The sequence below is a fragment of the Lithobates pipiens genome, unplaced genomic scaffold (assembly GCF_037356315.1).
Source record: "Lithobates pipiens isolate NorthernLeopardFrog02 unplaced genomic scaffold, aLitPip1_a1.2 Scaffold_13, whole genome shotgun sequence".
NCBI lineage: Eukaryota > Metazoa > Chordata > Amphibia > Anura > Ranidae > Lithobates > Lithobates pipiens.
In genome coordinates, this window is record NW_027507718.1 from 279,848,106 (window position 1) to 279,869,074 (window position 20,969).

General features: G+C 44.2%; 1 protein-coding gene across 3 annotated transcripts in view; it reads left to right on the forward strand.

Moving 5' to 3' along the window:
* The first annotated feature begins 2,797 nt into the window (after positions 1-2,797).
* NPNT (nephronectin) overlaps positions 2,798-20,969 on the forward strand; it is a 148,222-nt gene continuing 130,050 nt past the window's right edge. For all 3 annotated transcript variants that reach the window (XM_077476670.1, XM_077476673.1, XM_077476671.1), the window contains exon 1: positions 2,798-3,037. In XM_077476670.1, coding sequence (XP_077332796.1) covers positions 2,967-3,037 — 71 coding nt within the window. In that variant the 5' untranslated portion in view covers positions 2,798-2,966. The remainder of the gene's footprint in view (positions 3,038-20,969) is intronic.

The window sequence follows — 20,969 nt, forward strand, 5'->3', positions numbered from 1 at the left end:
AATGAGGGGGGAGAGAAGGGAATGAGGGGGAGAGAGAACGAGAGAAGTAATTTGGGGGGAGAGAGAAGGAATGAAGGGGAGAGAAAGAGAGAAGGAATGGGGGGGGGAAGGGGGGGAGAGAAAGAGAGAAGGAATTTGGGGGGAGAGAAAGAGAAGGAATGAGGGGGAGAGAAGGAATGAGGGGAGAGAAAAAGAGAGAAGGAATTTGGGGGGAGAGAGAAAGAGAGAATGAATGAGGGGGGAGAGAGAAGGAATGAGGGGGGACATAAGGAATGAGGGGGAGAGAGAAAGAGAGGAGGAATGGGGGGGAGAGAAAGAGAGAAGGGATGGGGGAGAGAAAGAGAGAAGGGATGGGGGGAGAGAAAGAGAGAAGGAATGAGGGGGGAGAAAGAGAGAAGGAATGAGGGGTGAGAGAAAGAGAGAAAGAATGAGGGGGAGAGAGAAGGAATGAGGGGTAGAGAGAGCGAAGGAATGAGGGGGAGAGAGCGCGAAGGAATGAGGGGGGAGAGAAAGAGAGAGGGGGAGGAATGAGGGGGAAAAGAGAGAAGGAATGAGGGGGGTGAGAGAAGGAATGAGGGGGGTGAGAGAAAGGAATGAGGGGGGAGAGAGAAGGAATGAGGGGGGAGAGCGAAGGAATGAGGGGGGAGAGAAAGAGAGAATTAATTTGGGGGGGAGAGAAAGAGAGAAGGAATGAGGGGTGAGAGAGAATGAATGAGGGGGAGAGAGAGAATGAATGAGGGGGAGAGAGAATGAATGAGGGGGAGAGAGTGAAGGAATGAGGGGGGAGAGGGAAGGAATGAGGGGGAGAGAAGGAATGAGGGGGAGAGAGTGAAGGAATGAGGGGGAGAGAGTGAAGGAATGAGGGGGAGAGAGTGAAGGAATGAGGGGGAGAGAGTGAGGGAATGAGGGGGAGAGAGTGAAGGAATGAGGGGGAGAGAGTGAAGGAATGAGGGGGAGAGAGAAGGAATGGGGGAGAGAGAAGGAATAAGGGGGAGAGAAGGAATGAGGGGGAGAGAGTGGAGGAATGAGGGGGAGAGAAGGAATGAGGGGGAGTGAATGAATGAGGGGAGATAGAGAAGGAATGAGGGGAGAGAGAAGGAATGAGGGGAGCGAGAAGGAATGAGGGGAGCGAGAAGGAATGAGGGGGAGAGAGTGAAGGAATGAGGGGGAGAGAAGGAATGAGGGGAGATAGAGAAGGAATGAGGGGAGCGAGAAGGAATGAGGGGAGAGAGAGAAGGATAGAGGGGGGAATGGGGGGGGGGAGTGAAGGAATGAGGGGGAGAGTGAAGGAATGAGGAGGAGAGTGAAGGAATGAGGGGGAGAGAAGGAATGTGGGGTGAATGAATGAGGGGGGAGAGTGAATGAATGAGGGGGGAGAGTGAAGGAATGAGGGGAGAGAGAAGGAATGAGGGGGGAGAGAAGGAATGAGGGGGGAGAGAAGGAATGAGGGGGGAGAGAAGGAATGAGGGGAGAGAGAAGGAATGGGGGGAGAGAAGGAATGAGGGAGAGAGAAGGAATGGGGGGGAGAGAAGGAATGAGGGAGAGAGAAGGAATTAGGGGGGAGAGAAGGAATGAGGGTGAGAGAATTAATAAGGGGGGTGAAGGAATGAGGGGGAGAGTGAAGGGATGTGTGGGAGAGTGAAGGAATAAGGGGGGTGAAGGAATGATGGGAGCAAGAAGGAATGAGGGGAGAGAGAGAAGGAATAAGGGGGTGAAGGAATGTGGGGAGAGAAGGAATGAGGGGGGAGAGAGAGGGAGAGAGAAGGAATGAGGGGGAGAGAAGGAATAAGGGGTGAAGGAATGAGGGGGAGAGTGAATGAATGAGGGGGAGAATGAATGAATGGGGGGAGGAATGAGGGGGGATAGTGAAGGAATGATGGGGGGGAGTGAAGGAATGATGGGGGGGAGTGAAGGAATGAGGGGGAGAGTGAAGGAATGAGGGAGGGAGAAGGATAGAGGGGGGGGTGAAGGAATGAGGGGAGAGAAGGATAGAGGGGGGGTGAAGGAATGAGGGGGGAGAGTGAAGGAATGAGGGGGAGAGTGAAGGAATGAGGGGAGAGAGAAGGATAGAGGGGGGGTGAAGGAATGAGGGGAGAGAAGGATAGAGGGGGGGTGAAGGAATGAGGGGGGAAAGTGAAGGAATGAGGGGGGGGAGTGAAGGAATGAGGGGGGAGAGTGAAGGAATGAGGGAGGGAGAAGGATAGAGGGGGGGTGAAGGAATGAGGGGAGAGAAGGATAGAGGGGGGGTGAAGGAATGAGGGGGGAGAGTGAAGGAATGAGGGGGGAGAGTGAAGGAATGAGGGGGAGAGAGAAGGATAGAGGGGGGTGAAGGAATGAGGGGAGAGAAGGATAGAGGGGGGGGGGTGAAGGAATGAGGGGGAGAGTGAAGGAATGAGGGGAGAGAGAGAAGGATAGGGGGGTGAAGGAATGAGGGGAGAGAGAGAAGGAATGAGGGGGGAGAGAAGGAATGAGGGGGGTGGGGGAGAAAGAGAGAAGGAATGAAGGGAGATACGTGTAAGAGAGAAAATAAGTGAGCATGAAAGAGAGATGGAGCGTTATGATGAGTTTTTCACTCATTTAGAGACTGAGACTGAGAGAGGAAGGGAGGAAGAATGAGAAAACATAGGGGGAGAGCAGTGAGGACAGAATAGACGGTGTGAGGTGAGGTGAGCGTACAGACGCAGAGGGGTGAGGAGTGAGGAGTGAGGAGCTCCAGGTAGAGGGGTGGGGACAGTGAAGGTGGCGGGGGTGTGGTCAGTGTACAGGCTCCTCCCCTCCCTCTGTGTCTGTGTTGGGAGGTTCGCGGATTGGCAGAGCGCTCCCAGCACGGAGAAGGACGCACACACTGAGACGTGCCGCCCGGGGACCCCGGGACTGGTCACCTGTTGTTGGTGTTGTGTGGAGCGCGTGTCCCCTCACTCTTGTCGGAGACTTGCTGTAACAAGTGTTCCTGTGCCGGGCTCAGCATGGATTTAGTGTTCAGGGTCATGTTCGCCTGTACTCTGTACATGAAGGCTGCCGGGGACTATGACGGGAGGTAAGCCCAGCACTTGTCATCTTGTTGTGTTGTCACCTGTTGTGGGACTTGTCCCTGTCCTTGTTGGGACGGGTACTTCTCTGGGCACTTCTCTGGGTGCCCTCCGCTGCCTTCCAAAAAGTTTCTAGCAGTACAGCCCGGGAGTGTATGGTGACAGTTCTTCCATCTTCTTCCCAATAAAGGATGACCGCTCTATGGAAGTCCCAGCAAAAGACCCCTCACCTCTGATCCAGGGACATTGCATGAGGACAGAAGAGAACTCCAAGTTCTTCTCAGCCAGTTCTTTCTTCCCTGGAAGTGCAGGGTTCCTGCAGACCTTGATTGGGCTTATTTCACGTGTGCCCAACCAACCTCCCCTCTGATGGTACCTGAATATCTCCAGTGTTCCACTCCTCATACTGACCACCAATGTAAGGGTTCCATTCTTAACACCAGTGTAAGGGGCATCCTTCCCACTGGCCACCAGTGTAAGGGGCATCCGTCCCACTGGCCACCAGTGTAAGGGGCATCCGTCCCACTGGCCACCAGTGTAAGGGGCATCCGTCCCACTGGCCACCAGTGTAAGGGGCATCCGTCCCACTGGCCACCAGTGTAAGGGGCATCCGTCCCACTGGCCACCAGTGTAAGGGGCATCCGTCCCACTGGCCACCAGTGTAAGGGGCATCCTTCCCACTGGCCACCAGTGTAAGGGGCATCCTTCCCACTGGCCACCAGTGTAAGGGGCATCCTTCCCACTGGCCACCAGTGTAAGGGGCATCCTTCCCACTGGCCACCAGTGTAAGGGGCATCCTTCCCACTGGCCACCAGTGTAAGGGGCATCCTTCCCACTGGCCACCAGTGTAAGGGGCATCCTTCCCACTGGCCACCAGTGTAAGGGGCATCCTTCCCACTGGCCACCAGTGTAAGCGGCATCCTTCCCACTGGCCACCAGTGTAAGGGGCATCCTTCCCACTGGCCACCAGTGTAAGGGGCATCCTTCCCACTGGCCACCAGTGTAAGGGGCATCCTTCCCACTGGCCACCAGTGTAAGGGGCATCCTTCCCACTGGCCACCAGTGTAAGGGGCATCCTTCCCACTGGCCACCAGTGTAAGCGGCATCCTTCCCACTGGCCACCAGTGTAAGCGGCATCCTTCCCACTGACCCTCAATTAATTATAGTAGGAGAACCTCTAAGACCTGAAAATAATTTCAAGGGTTTCCCTGGGGTGAAGAGTTTGAGAACCAGCACTAAATGTATTAGGTCCCTTTTCACACGGGCTCCTCCATTTTGCGTAACCTACTCGCTCTGCTGATCCCCGCTGAGCAGGCGGATGACAGGTCCATCTCCGCTCACTGTGCAGAATGGGCACAGACACAGTCCCACTCTCCTCTATAGGGAAATCTGGTGGAAATGGACCACCTGATGTGTCCTGCTGACATCCGCCTATCCATAGGGGAGACTGCAGGGTCTGCTTGAAAAACTGACTGGTGGACCTTATCGGACAGCCTGTGTGAAAGGGGCATTACTCACGCAGAGTAAGTACCTTAACAAGACCAGCTATCAGCCTCTTGCAGGCCCTGTACAGCAGAGCTCATATGGGAGAGAGAGAAACTGCAAAAGGAGACAGTTAGTTGTGCTGAAGTGCAAGTGACCTGCCAATTGGAGGAGAGAGCAGAGTGACAGAGAGAGGAGTGCTTCAGTCAACTGCTTCTCCTTTCCCTGTCCAGTACAGCCTTTTTAACCAGGGATATGTGGAACCCTAGGATGCCTCCAGTGGTTCCCATGCCTTGTGGCTGATTGACCTCCCATGTGATGGTGCCTGCATAGTTCCAAGGCCAATGTCACTAGGCAGAGCCAGTAACATGACACGGGTGATAGCTTTAGATGTCTGTAAGACTAGAATTCTGACCACCAATGTAAGGGTTCCATTGGTGGTCAGTAGGGAAAATGGAACCCATACATTGGTGGTTTGTTTGTATGAAGAATGCAACTATTACATTGGCCAGTAGGAAGAATGCAACTCTTACATTGGTGGTCAGTAGGAAGAATGCAAGAGTTGCATTCTTCCTACTGGCCAATTTAATAGTTCCATTCTTCATACTGATCACCAATGTATGGGTTCCATTCTTCATACTGATCACCAATGTAAGGGTTCCATTCTTCATACTGATCACCAATGTAAGGGTTCCATTTGTCATACTGACCACCAATGTAAGGGTTCCATTTGTCATACTGATCACCAATGTAAGGGTTCCATTTGTCATGCTGACCACCAATGTAAGGGTTCCATTCTTCATACTGATCACCAATGTATGGGTTCCATTCTTCATACTGATCACCAATGTAAGGGTTCCATTTGTCATACTGACCACCAATGTAAGGGTTCCATTTGTCATACTGACCACCAATGTAAGGGTTCCATTTGTCATACTGACCACCAATGTAAGGGTTCCATTTGTCATGCTGACCACCAATGTAAGGGTTCCATTTGTCATACTGACCACCAATGTAAGGGTTCCATTTGTCATACTGACCACCAATGTATGGGTTCCATTTGTCATACTGACCACCAATGTATGGGTTCCATTTGTCATACTGACCACCAATGTATGGGTTCCATTTGTCATACTGACCACCAATGTATGGGTTCCATTTGTCATACTGACCACCAATGTATGGGTTCCATTTGTCATACTGACCACCAATGTAAGGGTTCCATTTGTCATACTGACCACCAATGTATGGGTTCCATTTGTCATACTGACCACCAATGTATGGGTTCCATTTGTCATACTGACCACCAATGTATGGGTTCCATTTGTCATACTGACCACCAATGTAAGGGTTCCATTTGTCATGCTGACCACCAATGTATGGGTTCCATTTGTCATACTGACCACCAATGTATGGGTTCCATTTGTCATACTGACCACCAATGTAAGGGTTCCATTTGTCATACTGACCACCAATGTAAGGGTTCCATTTGTCATACTGACCACCAATGTATGGGTTCCATTTGTCATACTGACCACCAATGTATGGGTTCCATTTGTCATACTGACCACCAATGTAAGGGTTCCATTTGTCATACTGACCACCAATGTATGGGTTCCATTTGTCATACTGACCACCAATGTATGGGTTCCATTTGTCATGCTGACCACCAATGTATGGGTTCCATTCGCCATACTGACCACCAATGTGAGGGGCATTTTTCCCATTGACTCCTAATAGATTGGCTCCCTGAGACCTGAAATGTTTTATTTTGCGGTAAAAAGTTATAAAGGCGGGTCTAGTAACTGGCTGGGGAGGGACAAGACATGTCAGTGCTAACTGTATCGGAGAAAGAATCAGATATCCAGCTTGGCCAGACGGAGCTGTGTAAACCTCAGGACTGTATGAACAGAAATACAAATCATTTAGGATGGGTTCACATGTGAATGGAATGCATTTCATGACATGTGAATGTGACCAGCTGATATGGAGCCAGTTAAGACATGTCCGGGACCACCGTGGTGCGGTTTCAGAATCGTTTCTGTGCGTTTCTGGGACCGGTTCAGGGGCAAATTCAGGCAAAAATGTGTACCTGAATCACACCTGAACCGGTGAACGGACACGCATTGGACCCCATTATACAGTATGTATTTTATGTGTGTATTGAGCTGTTATGGAGCTCAGCTATAACCCATGGACGGTGATTAGAATTTTAGAATGCTGGTGTAGTTCCACTCCGCTGCACAGGAGTATCTGTTCCTCCCTGGGTCACTTTAGAGAACTTGTATCTTGCCAAGAGTCAGAAAGTTAATGCCTAGCAATCAGGAGTGAAGACAATAGCAGCCATTTGTATCATTCATCCCCCAGGGGAACAGCACCATCCTTATCACCTGCCAATGACAGATGACTCTGTAGAAGCAGCAGCTCTCATTAGAAGACACTGGCAAGCTGCAGCTTGGCAGCGGCTGACTTTGAATTGTTACTGTGGAAAAGATCACACCTCTCCCAGCTGCCCGGCATGTAGTGGAGGGTAGATAAGGCTGCAGAGTGAAGGGTGTCTGAGTCATTGAGCCTGGCAGATGTGCGTGTGGAATGAGGCGTACACATGTGCTGACAGATAGGACACCTGCAGGTTATAGGGATCGCAGCCACGAGGGAGCAACATACTACTTTAGGAAGGATTCACTATACATTACTTGCTGTATTCATAGTTTGCCATATATGAGGAAACGTGTGTGTGTGTGTATGTGTATATATATATATATATATATATATATATATATATATATATATATATATATATATATATATTGAATTTTTTTTTTAGTCCCAGCAATACTATGGACCAGCTCTCTGGATATCATGGCTGATATGCTTTTTGTAGAATTTTCTTGGCAGTTTTTATTTTTTTTTGCAAGGTAAGTTGCCAGGTCTTTCCTTAGCCCTCCCCAATTGCTGGGGCTTAAGCCCCATACACACTATCAGATTTTCTGAGTTTTTCCCTTCAGATTTACCAAAACCATGTAGTAGAAGGGCCTGCCTGATTGCATACACATTGAAACTCCTAAGGTTTGACCTCCTATTATATGGTTTTGGTAAATCTGAATGAAAAACTCAGCAGACAATCTGATAGTGTGTACGGGGCTTTAGGACTGAAGCCCCATACACACTATCAGATTTCCTTCAGATTTTTTTTTTTTTTTTTCCTTCAGATTTACCAAAACCATATACTATGAGGTCAAACTTTAAGAGTTTCAATGTGTATGCAATCAGGCAGGCCTTTGCACTACATGGTTTTGGTAAATCTGAAGACAAAAATCAGCAGAAAATCTGATAGTGTGTATGGGGCTTTACATGTACAATGTGATGGCGCATTTGCATAGGGAGATTGTACACACATACTAGGGCCAATTTAGAGAGCAGCCAGCTAAGGCCCCTTTCACATGGGCAGATTGTGTTCCATTCTGCAGGCAATCAGCCCACGCTCCTCTGCTGATCAGGGCAGAGCGGGGTGGATGACACAACATCCCTGCTCACTTTCTGCACAGTTGACACGGACAGAGCTTGCTCTGCTCTATGGGCAGCTGGGCAATCCGTTCTGCCTAAATTTTTTTTTTATAGTGAACCCGACCAGACCCAGAGGTAGGCAGGTGTAAACGGACACAAGCCCATGTACACCCCCCGTCCATAGGGATGAATGGACCACCCAATCAGGTGCGCATGAAATACTGACGGGCAGATCTGAACACCCGTGTGATGCTATCAGCATCTTTTTGGAGTGTTGGATGAAACCCACACAAATACAGGGAGACCATGCGCATGCAGATGGTGTTTCCGCTGAAATTTAAACAAAGGACCCCAGTTCTTCAAGGAGTAAATGCTAAACACTAAACTACTGTGCTGTCAATATGAAGAAAAAGGATTTTCTAACCTAATACAAGTGGACCAATAAAGTAATGGATCTGTGTGTAGATATTCAAAGTACTTGCATAGTTGTTTTGGCACATCTTAATTGAAATCACTGTTTGTTTTTCTCAAGCATTAATGATGATTATTATTCTGTTTTTAATCATTTGCTCATTAAAATGTTCAAGAGGCATTTTTAGCTTGAAGGGAATGAGTAATAAAGCGTTATTTAAGACGTAATTACTTGTATTGCTAAGGGCAGCCTCAATGCAAGAAACAGCCCTTAATTATTTGAACTAATGTAGAGATCTCCACTTTCTGTGTAATCTCTATTCCACTGCGCTAAAAGTGTAAGCGGCTTTCAGATAGAGCACTTTTTTGGGTGTAATGGATCCCTTGAGGTGGTACAACTAGTTGGCTAGATATTCTCGAATAAAAGCTAACACATCTGAGATGCCCATTTAAAGCAATATTTAGATATCTCAAGCCTTTGCTATATTCATCAAATGGATGATTTTTACTACTGAGCTGACTAACGGATTCCTCCATCCACACAATCATGGTAGATAAACGTTTCTTCCTTTATCAAGACATTGTATTCTAACAGCAGCACCCACCACTCTCCAAAAGCAGCTGATTGATGGACAGCTTTTCAACATGGCCCTTTACCAAAAGTCAAATAAAGAAATGTCTGCCGAGACCACATTCCTGCTGGACCAGCCAGATTTTGATCAGTGTGAGCCCTTGTACACACGGTCGGACATTCTGACAACCAAATCTATTGGATTTTGTCCAAAACTGTTGCATACACACGGTCGGAAAATCCTATTGTACATAACGTGATGACGTTATTTCGTTATGACGGGACTTCGTTCAGGCTAGTAGCCAATAGCTTTGGTCTAGGAATTTGATCTGAACATGCGTGGCACTTTGTCTGTCGGAGTAGGCTACACATGATCGGAGTATGTCCGATCTGAGTATTTTGTGGGAAAATTTTACCTGCAAGTTGGAAACGTTGGTCCGTCGGATATTCTGACGGAAACAGTCCGATGGAGACCACACACAGTCGGAATATCCGACAAAACGGTCCGATAGAACACATTCCGTCGGAATCTCCGACCGTGTGTACAAGGGCTAACGCCAGCTTTAGAATCCCTTCGTTATATATTGATTTATTCGGTGATACAATTAGGTCTGATGACCCCAAACTGAGAGTGGGAAAGTTGGGTTGTACGCAGTGCCACCCTCGTTTCTCCAACATTCAGAAGCTTCCAAACACCCAGCACCTGGAGCTCTCGTTTTCCACCAAAATTATGAAGGATTGCCTGGGGTCATTCATGAGAACTAGGGATGCACCAATACCGTTTATTTATTTATTTTTTTTATTTTTTTTACAATGAGTTTGAGTACTGATGCTTTTTTATTTGAATTTTTTTATTTTTTAGTACTCGCCAATACCAATTACTGCTACCGACCGCAACTGTTTTGTTTTCAGTTCAGCTGTCGGCAATTGTACAAAGCATTGAAAAGTTATTTACAAATTAAATTAGATTTTTTACTTTTTTTATTTTGTGCTTTTTCAATGTGAAATGTGTAAATATGTTAGTGAATATTTTCACACATATATATTAACAAAGCAAACAAAAAAAGTTTTCATTGTTTATCGTTTATAAAATAGAGGTGAAAAAAAAAAATCAGGGAAATAATAATTAAATGGAGGAGAATAGGGAGTTAAAGAGGAGCTGCACCTAAAAAAAAAAAATATTAAAAGCCAGCAGCTACTAATATTGCAGCTGCTGACTTTTAATAAAATCACACTTACCTGTCCCAGGTTCCAGCGATGTCGGCAGCAGATGACGAGCGATCGCTGGTCTCGCTGCTGCCCCCGCCGCCATCCTCTGTCAGGGAATCGGGAAGTGAAGCATGACGGCTTCACTGCCCGGTTCCCTACTGCGCATGCGCGAGTCGCGCTGCGCGTCTCTTATAGTCCCCGCTGTGTCTCTGGGAACTGTGTGTTTCCCAGAACACAACGGGGGGCGGAGCGTCTGCGGGGGTCTGCGGCGGTCTGGCCAGAAGTGGGTGCAGTTACCTGGATTATCCAGGTAACTGCACCCCCCTCCCCCCTGAAAGGTGCGATTGTGGCACCGGAGGGGGGAGGGATAAGATTAGGGGAACTTCCCCTTTAGGGTGAAGAACCACTTTAATTAAAGCTGATTAAAGTAAATTAAGGGGTTAAACAGAGGAACATTTGTTCATCTCTTTGATCTGCAGATGAAGAAACTGAAACAAAAAACAATATTTCTTTTAATTTTAATGTTTCAGCGGCTGAGCAATGTTGTTAATAAACATTGCCGGCTGCTTTTTTTCCTTTGCCAGCTCCAATGACCGGACTTCTTTAACACTTCAGCTGCCAACAGGGAAGACCCACTGACAGCTGAAAGAACCGAGCCTGAAAGTATCAGATTCAGGTATGGGTCCATTTGCATGAGTGCTGATACCTGTGCAAATACTCGGTATCGGCACCGATACTGATACTAGTATTGGTGCAACCCTATTGAGAACTGATGACTTTAAAACATAATGAAGTGAATTTGTTTGCACAGGAACCAAGACCAGGGAAACTTTACACTCTGCATAGAACCAAGGCCAGGGAAACTTTACACTCCGCATAGAACCAAGACCAGGGAAACTTTACACTCTGCATAGGAACCAAGATCAGAGAAATGTTACACTCTGCATAGAACCAAGACTGGGGAAACTTTATGCTCTGCATAGAAGCAAGACCGGGGAAACTTTACGGTCTGCATAGAACCAAGACCAGGGGAACTTTGCGCTCTGCATAGAACCAAGACCGGGGAAACTTTGCGCTCTGCATAGAACCAAGACCAGGAGAACTTTACAAAGTACCCTTCAATTTCGATCCCGTTTATTATAGGCTCCATTCACACCTTAGCGATCTTCAGCGAGAGCTGCAGCCATTTTTTTTCTTTTTGTTTTTTTGTTGAGTGTTTTTGGAGTGGCACTATTCGTCTGAAAAACTCTCCAAAAGAAGCTTGTGTACCAAGTCTTGGCACAGAGCCAGGACCATTTGCGATCACGAAATTTTGCTGCGATTGTAGAGCGATTTGTCACACAGAGAATAAGCCCTGTTCACATCTGGAGTTTTGAGATCTTGGGCAGAATCACACTACAATGTAGGCAAAACAGGCCACGAGTGGAGCTTCTTTTGAGCAACAAGCTTTTCGCAATGCAGTTTGTCAAGATTGCCATGTAATTTATTGTACAAAAGTTGTGGAGAAACCAAACCGCATTTAGGTGCCATTGAAATTGATTGGCAACCAAACGTGCACATTTTGCCATTATTGCAATGCGATTTGTAATTGTGGGCAGAATCGTAGCAATTCTGCCCCAGATCCCAAAACGCCAGCTGTGAATGGGGCCATAGCAGATTCTTTGTAGCTGAAATTACATGTGTATGCAATAGCTGTGGTCTGGAAGCTGTTTAAAAGAAACTATACTCCCCTCAGCTCCAGCAGTGTGTCATGCCTGAGCTTCCTGCCCAGCCGCTGGCACCTTCGGGGAGCCAGCTTACAGGTCTTCATCGTCGGCTGCTTTCATTGGCCAGTGGGGATGATGTCACGTCCGCACATGCGTGGGAGTTCAGTCAGATTAGGCATTGCCAAACTTGTACAGTCAGCTACACATGCATGACTCGCTGTAAAAGGGTGGACAGGCAGGTAAATAACGTTAATGCAGAAGAGACAAAACATGTCTGTTCTGCATTAAAATGCCTGACTTTTTGGCCTAAAGTTCCTCTTTAAAGTTCAGAATTACTACAGAGAATGCTATGATTAGTGCGTATTTCCATTAAAAAGTATGCTGGTGGCTATTGTGCACATGTGTATAGGAATTAAGTGTGGAGTTAGCCTTCTCAGTGAGGATAATTCTCAATCTGGTGGAATTTAGATTGTTGCTCTGCAAGCTGGAAAATGTATCCAGGGTGAGGCGGGGAATGCTACCACCGCATTCAGGTAGAAGCTGCGGGATCTGAGATTGCGCCATTACACCATGTATAAAATATAGTAATTAAACGCGTGGTCTGCTGAAGTGGATAGAAAACATATGCAATTTGGTTCATGTGAGGTGGATGTCTGTACGATTTGTAAAATAAGAAAAAATTGTTACTGTTTAATTTTTCGAGTTTGTGGTGGCCATGTGTACACTAGATTGACTCCTAGTGATCTGTGCCAAGTGTTCTGTACTGTGCTCCTTTTTTATTGTGTGATCTCTTGTGTTTGACATTTCTGAAGTTGGTTTTGTACATTTTTCAGAAGAAATCAGCTTTAAGCAGGTGACTCTGATAAGCTGCAAAATCAAGGAATTAGATGCAGGAATAAACCATTCGTTAAGAAGCCTTAGAGCACTTTCTGTCTGGAAGAGTAGCACTGTCTGTGCCATAAGCTTCTCAGCTTGCTTCAGCTCAGTATATAGTTACAGTTTTCATCTGTAACAAGGATGGTATATTGTGTGCTGTCAGTGAAGTGGAAACTCCCCAAAAATCGGAAATTAGTAAGATATAAAGGAACAATGAGGAAGATGAAATAGTAAATAATGTTTGTTTCTGTGGTAGAATTAGTTCCATGGACATAGTTATTCCTGGTTTACTTAATGTTTATTCAGTAGATAACGCTATGTACAAGAATCACACAATTACCAGTTGTCCTATTGTTTTACAACCAAATTCCCCAAGTTTTATTATTTTTTCTTCCACAACCACCTCTCTTTCCACTTTGGTGTAGAGGTGTACTAAATACATGTACTATGTATCTATCAAGAAGCATTTTTCTTGCATTAGACCAGGCATGTCCAAAGTCTGGCCCGTGGGACAATTGCGGTCTGTGTTCTGGTTTAATACGGCCGCACTGATAATTTGGATAGATATATAACTTTTGTGGCTGCATGCTCAGGATTAAAAAAAAAGATATATATATATATATATATATATATATATATATATATATATATATATATATATATACCGTATTTATCGCTCAGTTCTGACAGCCTCTGAGGGGGCGGGACAAGTGTCGTCAGATTACATACAGGAGAATCTCTTGTTTACTCGGCAGCCTCTGTAAGGCTGGATTCAAATATATGCAGTTTTATTGCTTTTTGCATTTTGCAGATTTGCACTACAATCCATTCACCGTGGTTTCCTATGGAACACGTTCTGTAGTGCAAATCTGCAAAATGCACAACGCATTATAAATGCATAGATGTGAATCCAGGCTAATAGGAAGTCCCGTCTCCTGGGCTGGCATTGGACGACTGTTCTGTCTACTTGGCGGCCTGCCTCTTTATTACAAAGTCCCACCTCCTATGATAAACAGGAGATTCTCCTGTATGTAATCTGTTTTTGGTTGTCCTGCCCCCCTCCTTGTCCCCTCTGAGGCTGCAGATGGGCATGGATCAGGCTGCACTGATGTCAATGGTGAGGCTGCGTTCATGGCAATGGTGAGGCTGCAGATGGGCACTGATTAGGCTGCATTGACGGGCACTGACCCCTATTTTGCTTCACAGTTCTTTATTTTAAATGTACGTTTTTTTTCCTGAAACTTCCTTCTTAAAGTGAAGGTGCATGTTATCGCCTGTGCGTGTTCTACTCTGATAAATACGGTATATACAAATAACACACCCAAGCTCATCCTTAGACCCTTCACCGCACACAGCCACAAAGGCAAGAGAATTCTTGTTGGGCAGTGTATTAGTTCATTTGCATTTAATTTTAATGGTTCAAAGAATGTCAGACAAAATGGTCGGCTAGGGTTCTAGGGTTTCACAGAAGTCTGGTTTGAGAATAGCTGCAGTGGTCGTTGGCAGGAATTATCATTTACTTTGATAAACCATACTGGGCATCTACACCCGTGCAGTTGCAGGAGATCAATAATGCTTTTAGGCTAGAAAACATTACTTCTGATGATGGCGGTAGAGGTAAGATAGTGCGGGACCTAAGCCACGGGGCTTTGTAATGGTCTAACATGCAGTTACGTATTGCTGACACCTTACTTTAATGTTTATTAATACCGTGAATCATGAAAGTTCAATCTGAGGACACCACAAGCACAGGAGCCGCAATGACAGGACAGGGCATACACCAAACTGCACACCCATTAGGCTTCCTTCCTGCCCCTGATGTACATTTTCCTCATTGTGTCAACCTATGGCTCTGTTTGAATGAATTCATTGGCTTTATAGGCAGGTACAGTTTTCTCAAAGTTCACAGGTTATTTTTACACATCACATGGACTGCTTCCCTCCGCCAGTTTTTGTTTGAATTGGCTGTTTAATTTTGGGTTGAGCCAAAAAAAAGGGGAAATTTAGTGGGAGAAGTCTGGCAGCACAACAAAAAGTACTGGTTACAATAGAAAAAAATATTGCTGATATAACGATAAACAGAGATAACGGTAGTTATAGCTAACTAGGTACGACGCTGCTATGGTGTGTGTATATATATATATATATATATATATATATATATATATATATATATATATATGTATGTGTGTATGTATGTATGTGTGTGTGTATATGTATGTATATATATATATATATATATATATATATATATATATCAGAGAATAAAATGGCGATTGTTGCAATACTTTGTCACACTGTATTTGTGCAGCGGTCTTTCAAACACAATTTTTTGGGGAAAAATACACTGAATTAAAAAATATAAAAAAAATCAGAAAAAGCATGATTCTCATTTTAGCCAGAATCGTGCAGCTCTAGTGTTGCACGACCATGCAATTTTCTGTCAAAGTAGCGCAGTGCTGTATCGCAAAATATCACCTAGTCATGAAGGGGGGTAAATCTTCTGGAAGTCAAGTGGTTAAAGGTATTTGTAGCTACCCAATATTTTGTATGGAACTAGGGTGTTCTAATTTGTCTAAAGGTTTTTTGCTTTGGGAAACATGAAGACTAGCCTCCATGGTCTCTCCTTCTGAAAACGCTAGTTGTGTTGTGTACCACTAGAGGGAGCTGTAGTGTAGTTATGATGTTGTGCTGTTCTCTGTAGTTCAGCATCCATTTTTGGGTGTAAAGCAAATGGTACAGTTCTAACCCAAGGACCCTTTCACACTGCTGCAACAAGAAAGTCACGTGATTTTGCTGTGATTTCAGGGAATGTCTATGTAAACTTGAGGTCTATGGACCTCAACTCACATCAAAGTCGGACCAAAGTAGGGCAGGAACTACTTTTTAAGTTGGTTATCGTTGAGAATCATGGGGTATGACTTGCCATGCGACCCTGATGTCCAAAGTCGCAGGAAAAGTCTCACAAGTGGCACACTTTAATTTACTTTGTCCCTTTCATTTCTGTATATGGATGATGGCACTGTAACTATTTTAAGAAAACACAAAAAACAAACAAACATCGAAGTACATTCTTTCCTAATTAATATACAGATGTCACATGACTTAGCTCTTTCCCAGCCTGTCTGTAGGAAAACAGTGACAGGAGGAGCTTCTAGTCCTCTGCTGCTGGTCACATGGAATACAGAGTAAAAAAAAAAAAAATATATATAAATTCTCAAACTGGATTAAATTGTCATACAAATAAACATTTAATTTCAAACATATATTATTTTTTGGCTATAACATGGTGTGGGTGGATTTCTGCCAATGGCAGCCTGTGTGTTAGAATAAGGAGGAGGTGACTCCTCCATCATTCTACATGTAATATCCCGCCCCATTATGTTTAGCTGTTTAGTGTAGTGGACATGGAGGAGGGAGAGAATGGGCTGTTATCTACCACTGTGTATACACTGTATAGCAACATGAGCTGCTCAGGTGTGATACACTCAAATCTGAGCATGTGCACTAGCTGCCAATGACTGCTCTGCAAAATCCCAACTGCAGTGGGGTCATGGACAGATGGGTAGAGAACAGCAGGATCAACCAGGTTTTAAGGAGAATACAGAAAACAAATCGCATAGTGACTGAGTGTGAACATCATAGTTTTTAATAATGTGGGTTTAGTGACACTTTAACAACTTGCAGACCACCCGCCGTCGTTATACATTCCCTGTTTGAAGAGGGTATCGTTGTTATGTCAGCAGCTAGCTGCCATAACCCGGGTATCTTCCTCTTCAGTGGGTGGTCTGCTTTCAGATAAAGGTGGTCTTTGCTGTGGATTCGCCGTGAGATCACTTTTATCGGTGGTGGGAGAGAGCCCTCCGTCGCTTACCAGAGCCATCGGCGGAGGTGATCGGGTGTGCTCCCTGGCTTGGTATGGAGCTGAGGGAGGGGAAGATGGCACCCATCTCCATACCATTGTAGGGCGGAAGCGATGTCAAAACGTCACTGCCACCCATAGCTCTTAAAGAGACTTTTTTTGGGGGGAATTTTATTCATATGACCTTTTTTTTCTTTTTTTTTTTTTTGTAAATCTGAGATCTGAGGTCTTTTGACCCCCAGATCTCATATTTAAGAAGTACTGTCTTGTTTTGTTTTTCTATTACAAAAGATTTTTTTTATTTTTTTTAAATTGTGTAAAAATAAAAGGTAAAATAAATAACAAAAATTTTTAAAACGTACCTGTCCCGCCGAACACGCTTGCAGAAGCGAACACGTACACGTGTAGCAGCCGCATATGAAAATGGTGTTCAAACCACACATGTGAGGTATCACAATAGCAATAACTCTAGCCGTAGACCTCCTCTGTAACTCAAGTCATGCAACCTGTAGAATTTTTTTAATTGCATATGGAGATTTTTCGGGGAAAAGTTTGTCGCCATTCCATGAGCCGGCCCAAATTTCATGTGTGACATGTTGGGTATCAATTTACTCGGCATAACTTCATCTTTCACAATATAAAAAAAAAAAATTGGGCTAACTTTACTGTTGTCTTATTTTTTTAATTAAAAAAACATATTTTTTCCAAAAAGGTGCACTTGTAAGACTACTGCGCTAATATAAAAATGTGTGTGTAATAAAATTTTTTTATATATATATATATATATATATATATATATATATATATATATATAATATATGCTTAGGGGTTCTAAGTAATTTTCTAGCAAAAAAAATCCTCCACAATTATTTTTTTTTTAACTTGTAAACAACAAGTCTGAATAATAGGCCCGGTCTTAAAGTGGATAATAATACAGGTGCCATTGTAGGGTCAAGTTTTAACCACTTAAGCCCTGGACCATTTTGCAGGCCAAAGACCAGACCACTTTTTGCGATTCTGCACTGCGTCGCTTTAACTGAAAATTGCACAGTTGTGCTACATGGCTCCCAAAACAAAATTGACGTCCTTCTTTTTTTTATTTTATTTTTATTTTTTTTTCACCATAAATAGAGTTTTCTTTTGGTGGTATTTGATCGCCCCTGCGGTTTTTATTTTTTGTGCGATAAACAAAAATAGCGACAATTTTGAAAAAACACATTCTTTTTTACATTTTGCTATAGTAAATATCCCCCAAAATATATATATATATATATATATATATATATATATATATATATATATATATAAAAAAAAAATCCCTCAGTTTAGGCCAATAAGTATTCTACATATTTTTGGTAAAAAAAATCGCAATAAGCAATTATTAATTGGTTTGCGCAAAAGTTATAGCGTTTACAAAATAGGGGATAGTTTTATGTCATTTTTTTTTTTTTTACTAGTAATGGTGGCGATCAGCGATTTTTTTTTTTTTTTTTTTTTTTTTTTAATTTTTTTTTTTTATCAGTACTGCAACATTATGACGGACACATCACATTTTTGCGACCATTGTCATTTATACAGCAATCAGTGCTATACAAATGCACTGATTCCTATGTAAATGACTCTGGCAGTGAAGGGGTCAACCACTAGGGGGCAGTGTAAGGGTTAAGTGTGTGTCCTAGGGGGTGTGTTTCTAACTGGGGGGCGTGGCTGTCTGACACGTTACTGATCTCTGCTCCGATCACAAGGAGCAGAGATCAGTGACATTGTCACTAGGCAGAAGAGATGCTAGAGGGGAGATGCTTGTTTGCGTTAGCACCTCGCCGTTCTTCCTCCCCGTGAGGCGATCACGGGTATCCCCACGGCAATCAAGTCCCCAGGACCCGTGATCGGACTCACGGAAGTTCCGACCAGTGCACGCATTCGATGGCACGGTGGCAAATTTAAAGGGATGTACCTGTTCGCCCATTTGCCTGTCAGTGCCATTCTGCTGACGTACATTGGCATGTGCCGGTCGGAAAGTGGTTAAAGACACAGCTAGGCACTTTTTTGCTCTCAACTCCTGCAAAGACCTGATGAAATCTGTCAAGGACTTGGTGAATAGGTGCCACCCTTACAACATGGACACCTTCTATACAGATTTCTAGAGGTGAGAACCAGTCAGGGAACTCTGGTGGTGCACACCAATTTGCAAGGCTGCCTTGAGGGTGCTTTAGACCCCTTTCACACTGGGACGGTGGGTGTGTCGGCAGTAAAACGCTGCTGTTTTTAGTGGCGCTTTACCGTCAATTTTGTGGCGCTATTCGGCCACAAGTGGGGCACTTTTACCTCCTGCACTAAAGCCTGAGAAAGAGTTAAAACCACCACAAAGCGTTGCTGTAGCAGTGCTATGCCGGCGGCATAGCCTCACTGCCCCATTGATTTCAATGGGCAGGAGTGGTTTAGGAGCAGTGTATAAGCCGCTGCTTCACCGCTCCAAAGATGCTGCTAGTAGGATTATTTTTACCATCCTGTCAGTGCACCGCCCCAGTGTGAAAACCCTTGGGGCTTTCACACTGGAGAGACAGCAGCGGCTATTTCGGGGCGCTTTGCACGTGCTATTTTTAGCATTATAGCGCCTGCAAAGTGACCCAATGTGAAAGGGGCCATATTGTCAATTTTTTCTGAACAAATGATCATGAATTCCAACTTTCGTTTGACTTCCATTTACTGGATGCTTGTCCTTGGTCTGTGATGTATTGGAATTAGACTAGCATTTTCAGGAGGCAATGTGCATGTTTCTCTGTTTAGAGGTGCACTTGATGTATAATAACCAGTGATGCACAGCGACCTGGACAGTTTGGGGTTGCATCAGAATAAAGGATTTTTGATTGTGTTGGTTTGATTGGTTGTTGTGGTCTATCCAGATTTTTCACGTCTGTTTTGGAAAAAAAAAGGTCAGTAGATGACTTTCTTGGAGTAGGTCTAATATGCCATAGTTGGTAGCAGGCAGTAGAATGAGTCCTACTATACAATGTGAAGATCCAGTATAATCCACATAGCACTGTTTTTGTATCACACCTATGTATTCACACTTGGCCACCAATCAATTCACCCTCCTCCAACTGACTGCAGGAAGGTGCTAAATGATCTTGGATTGATTTTTGTTGGTTACATTACATTAGTGCTCCATTGTATCCATACTCTTGAAGCCTTAGCACTCCTCTGTTTGCACATTACTAAAGCCCTTTATTATTGGAACACACCTGACAGTGTTTTTTGGCAACTACTGTATATTTAAATGATTGGTATTATTGAGTTACTTGATGTAGTCAACCCAGCATGAACTTTGTTACCAAGTTTACAATGTACCACTAATATTTACCAAGGCAGAAATAATTCTTATGTATAAAGGGCAGTTGTTGGAATAAACTAAACATATGAACAGTTATAAAAAACATAATGATGATTTTATTATTTAAAGAGGAATTCCAAGCAAAAAAGGTAAATACACAGATTAAATATTTATATGGGAGCTGTTTTATCTGCCAAATGTTTTTCAATCTGTCTATCCAGTTCTGACATTTATACAGCTCAGCTCTGTCTGCTAAGGCAAGAGATCCTAATTTTTTTCTTCTCTGTTGCAGTTAAGTGACACGAATAGGTCTTGTGCCTGCCCCAGTTTGTGATTGGATAAGGAGAAGTAGCAAACATATGATTTGTTTATCTATATGTCGCTCTGTTTACTCCTCCTATCAGCATGTTTATTGTTAGCATATGAGCAGTGTGGCACAGCTGACTGGTTCCTTGTGCTGCTTCTCTTTCCCAGTCTTTACATGGACTACAATAGGCTGATACAAAATCGAATTTTGACTCGTGTCCAAACACTACTGAGCTCATCCATAACTGAGAATAATGGTGATAACTGTCAGCGGAGGCAGAGACCACATGAAGCTATCGGCTCACAAGATCTTGGGCAGAATCAGTGTTTTTTTAACTTATCCAGCAGATCTAACAAAACCCTTTTTAGTGGTATATTTAACAGCTCAAACAGGGTCAAATAAGAGACGTTCATTGCTGAGGTTTACATACGTGATAGAATAGATGCTACAGCGCTCTAAAAACAAAACAGGGACTTCTATCCCTTCTATCGGTTCGTATCTCAGTTCATCTCCAGCAGGGACTGACTGAGATTCAAACCACGTATGGGCCGGCTGTTTGTACCTAAGTTGATCGATCTAATAACTTGGCTACAACCTGCCTGAAGAATTTTTCATGCGATTATTGCCAGCGACTATAGCGGCTAGCACAAATCAATGTGTGGAGGGATTGGAGGGACT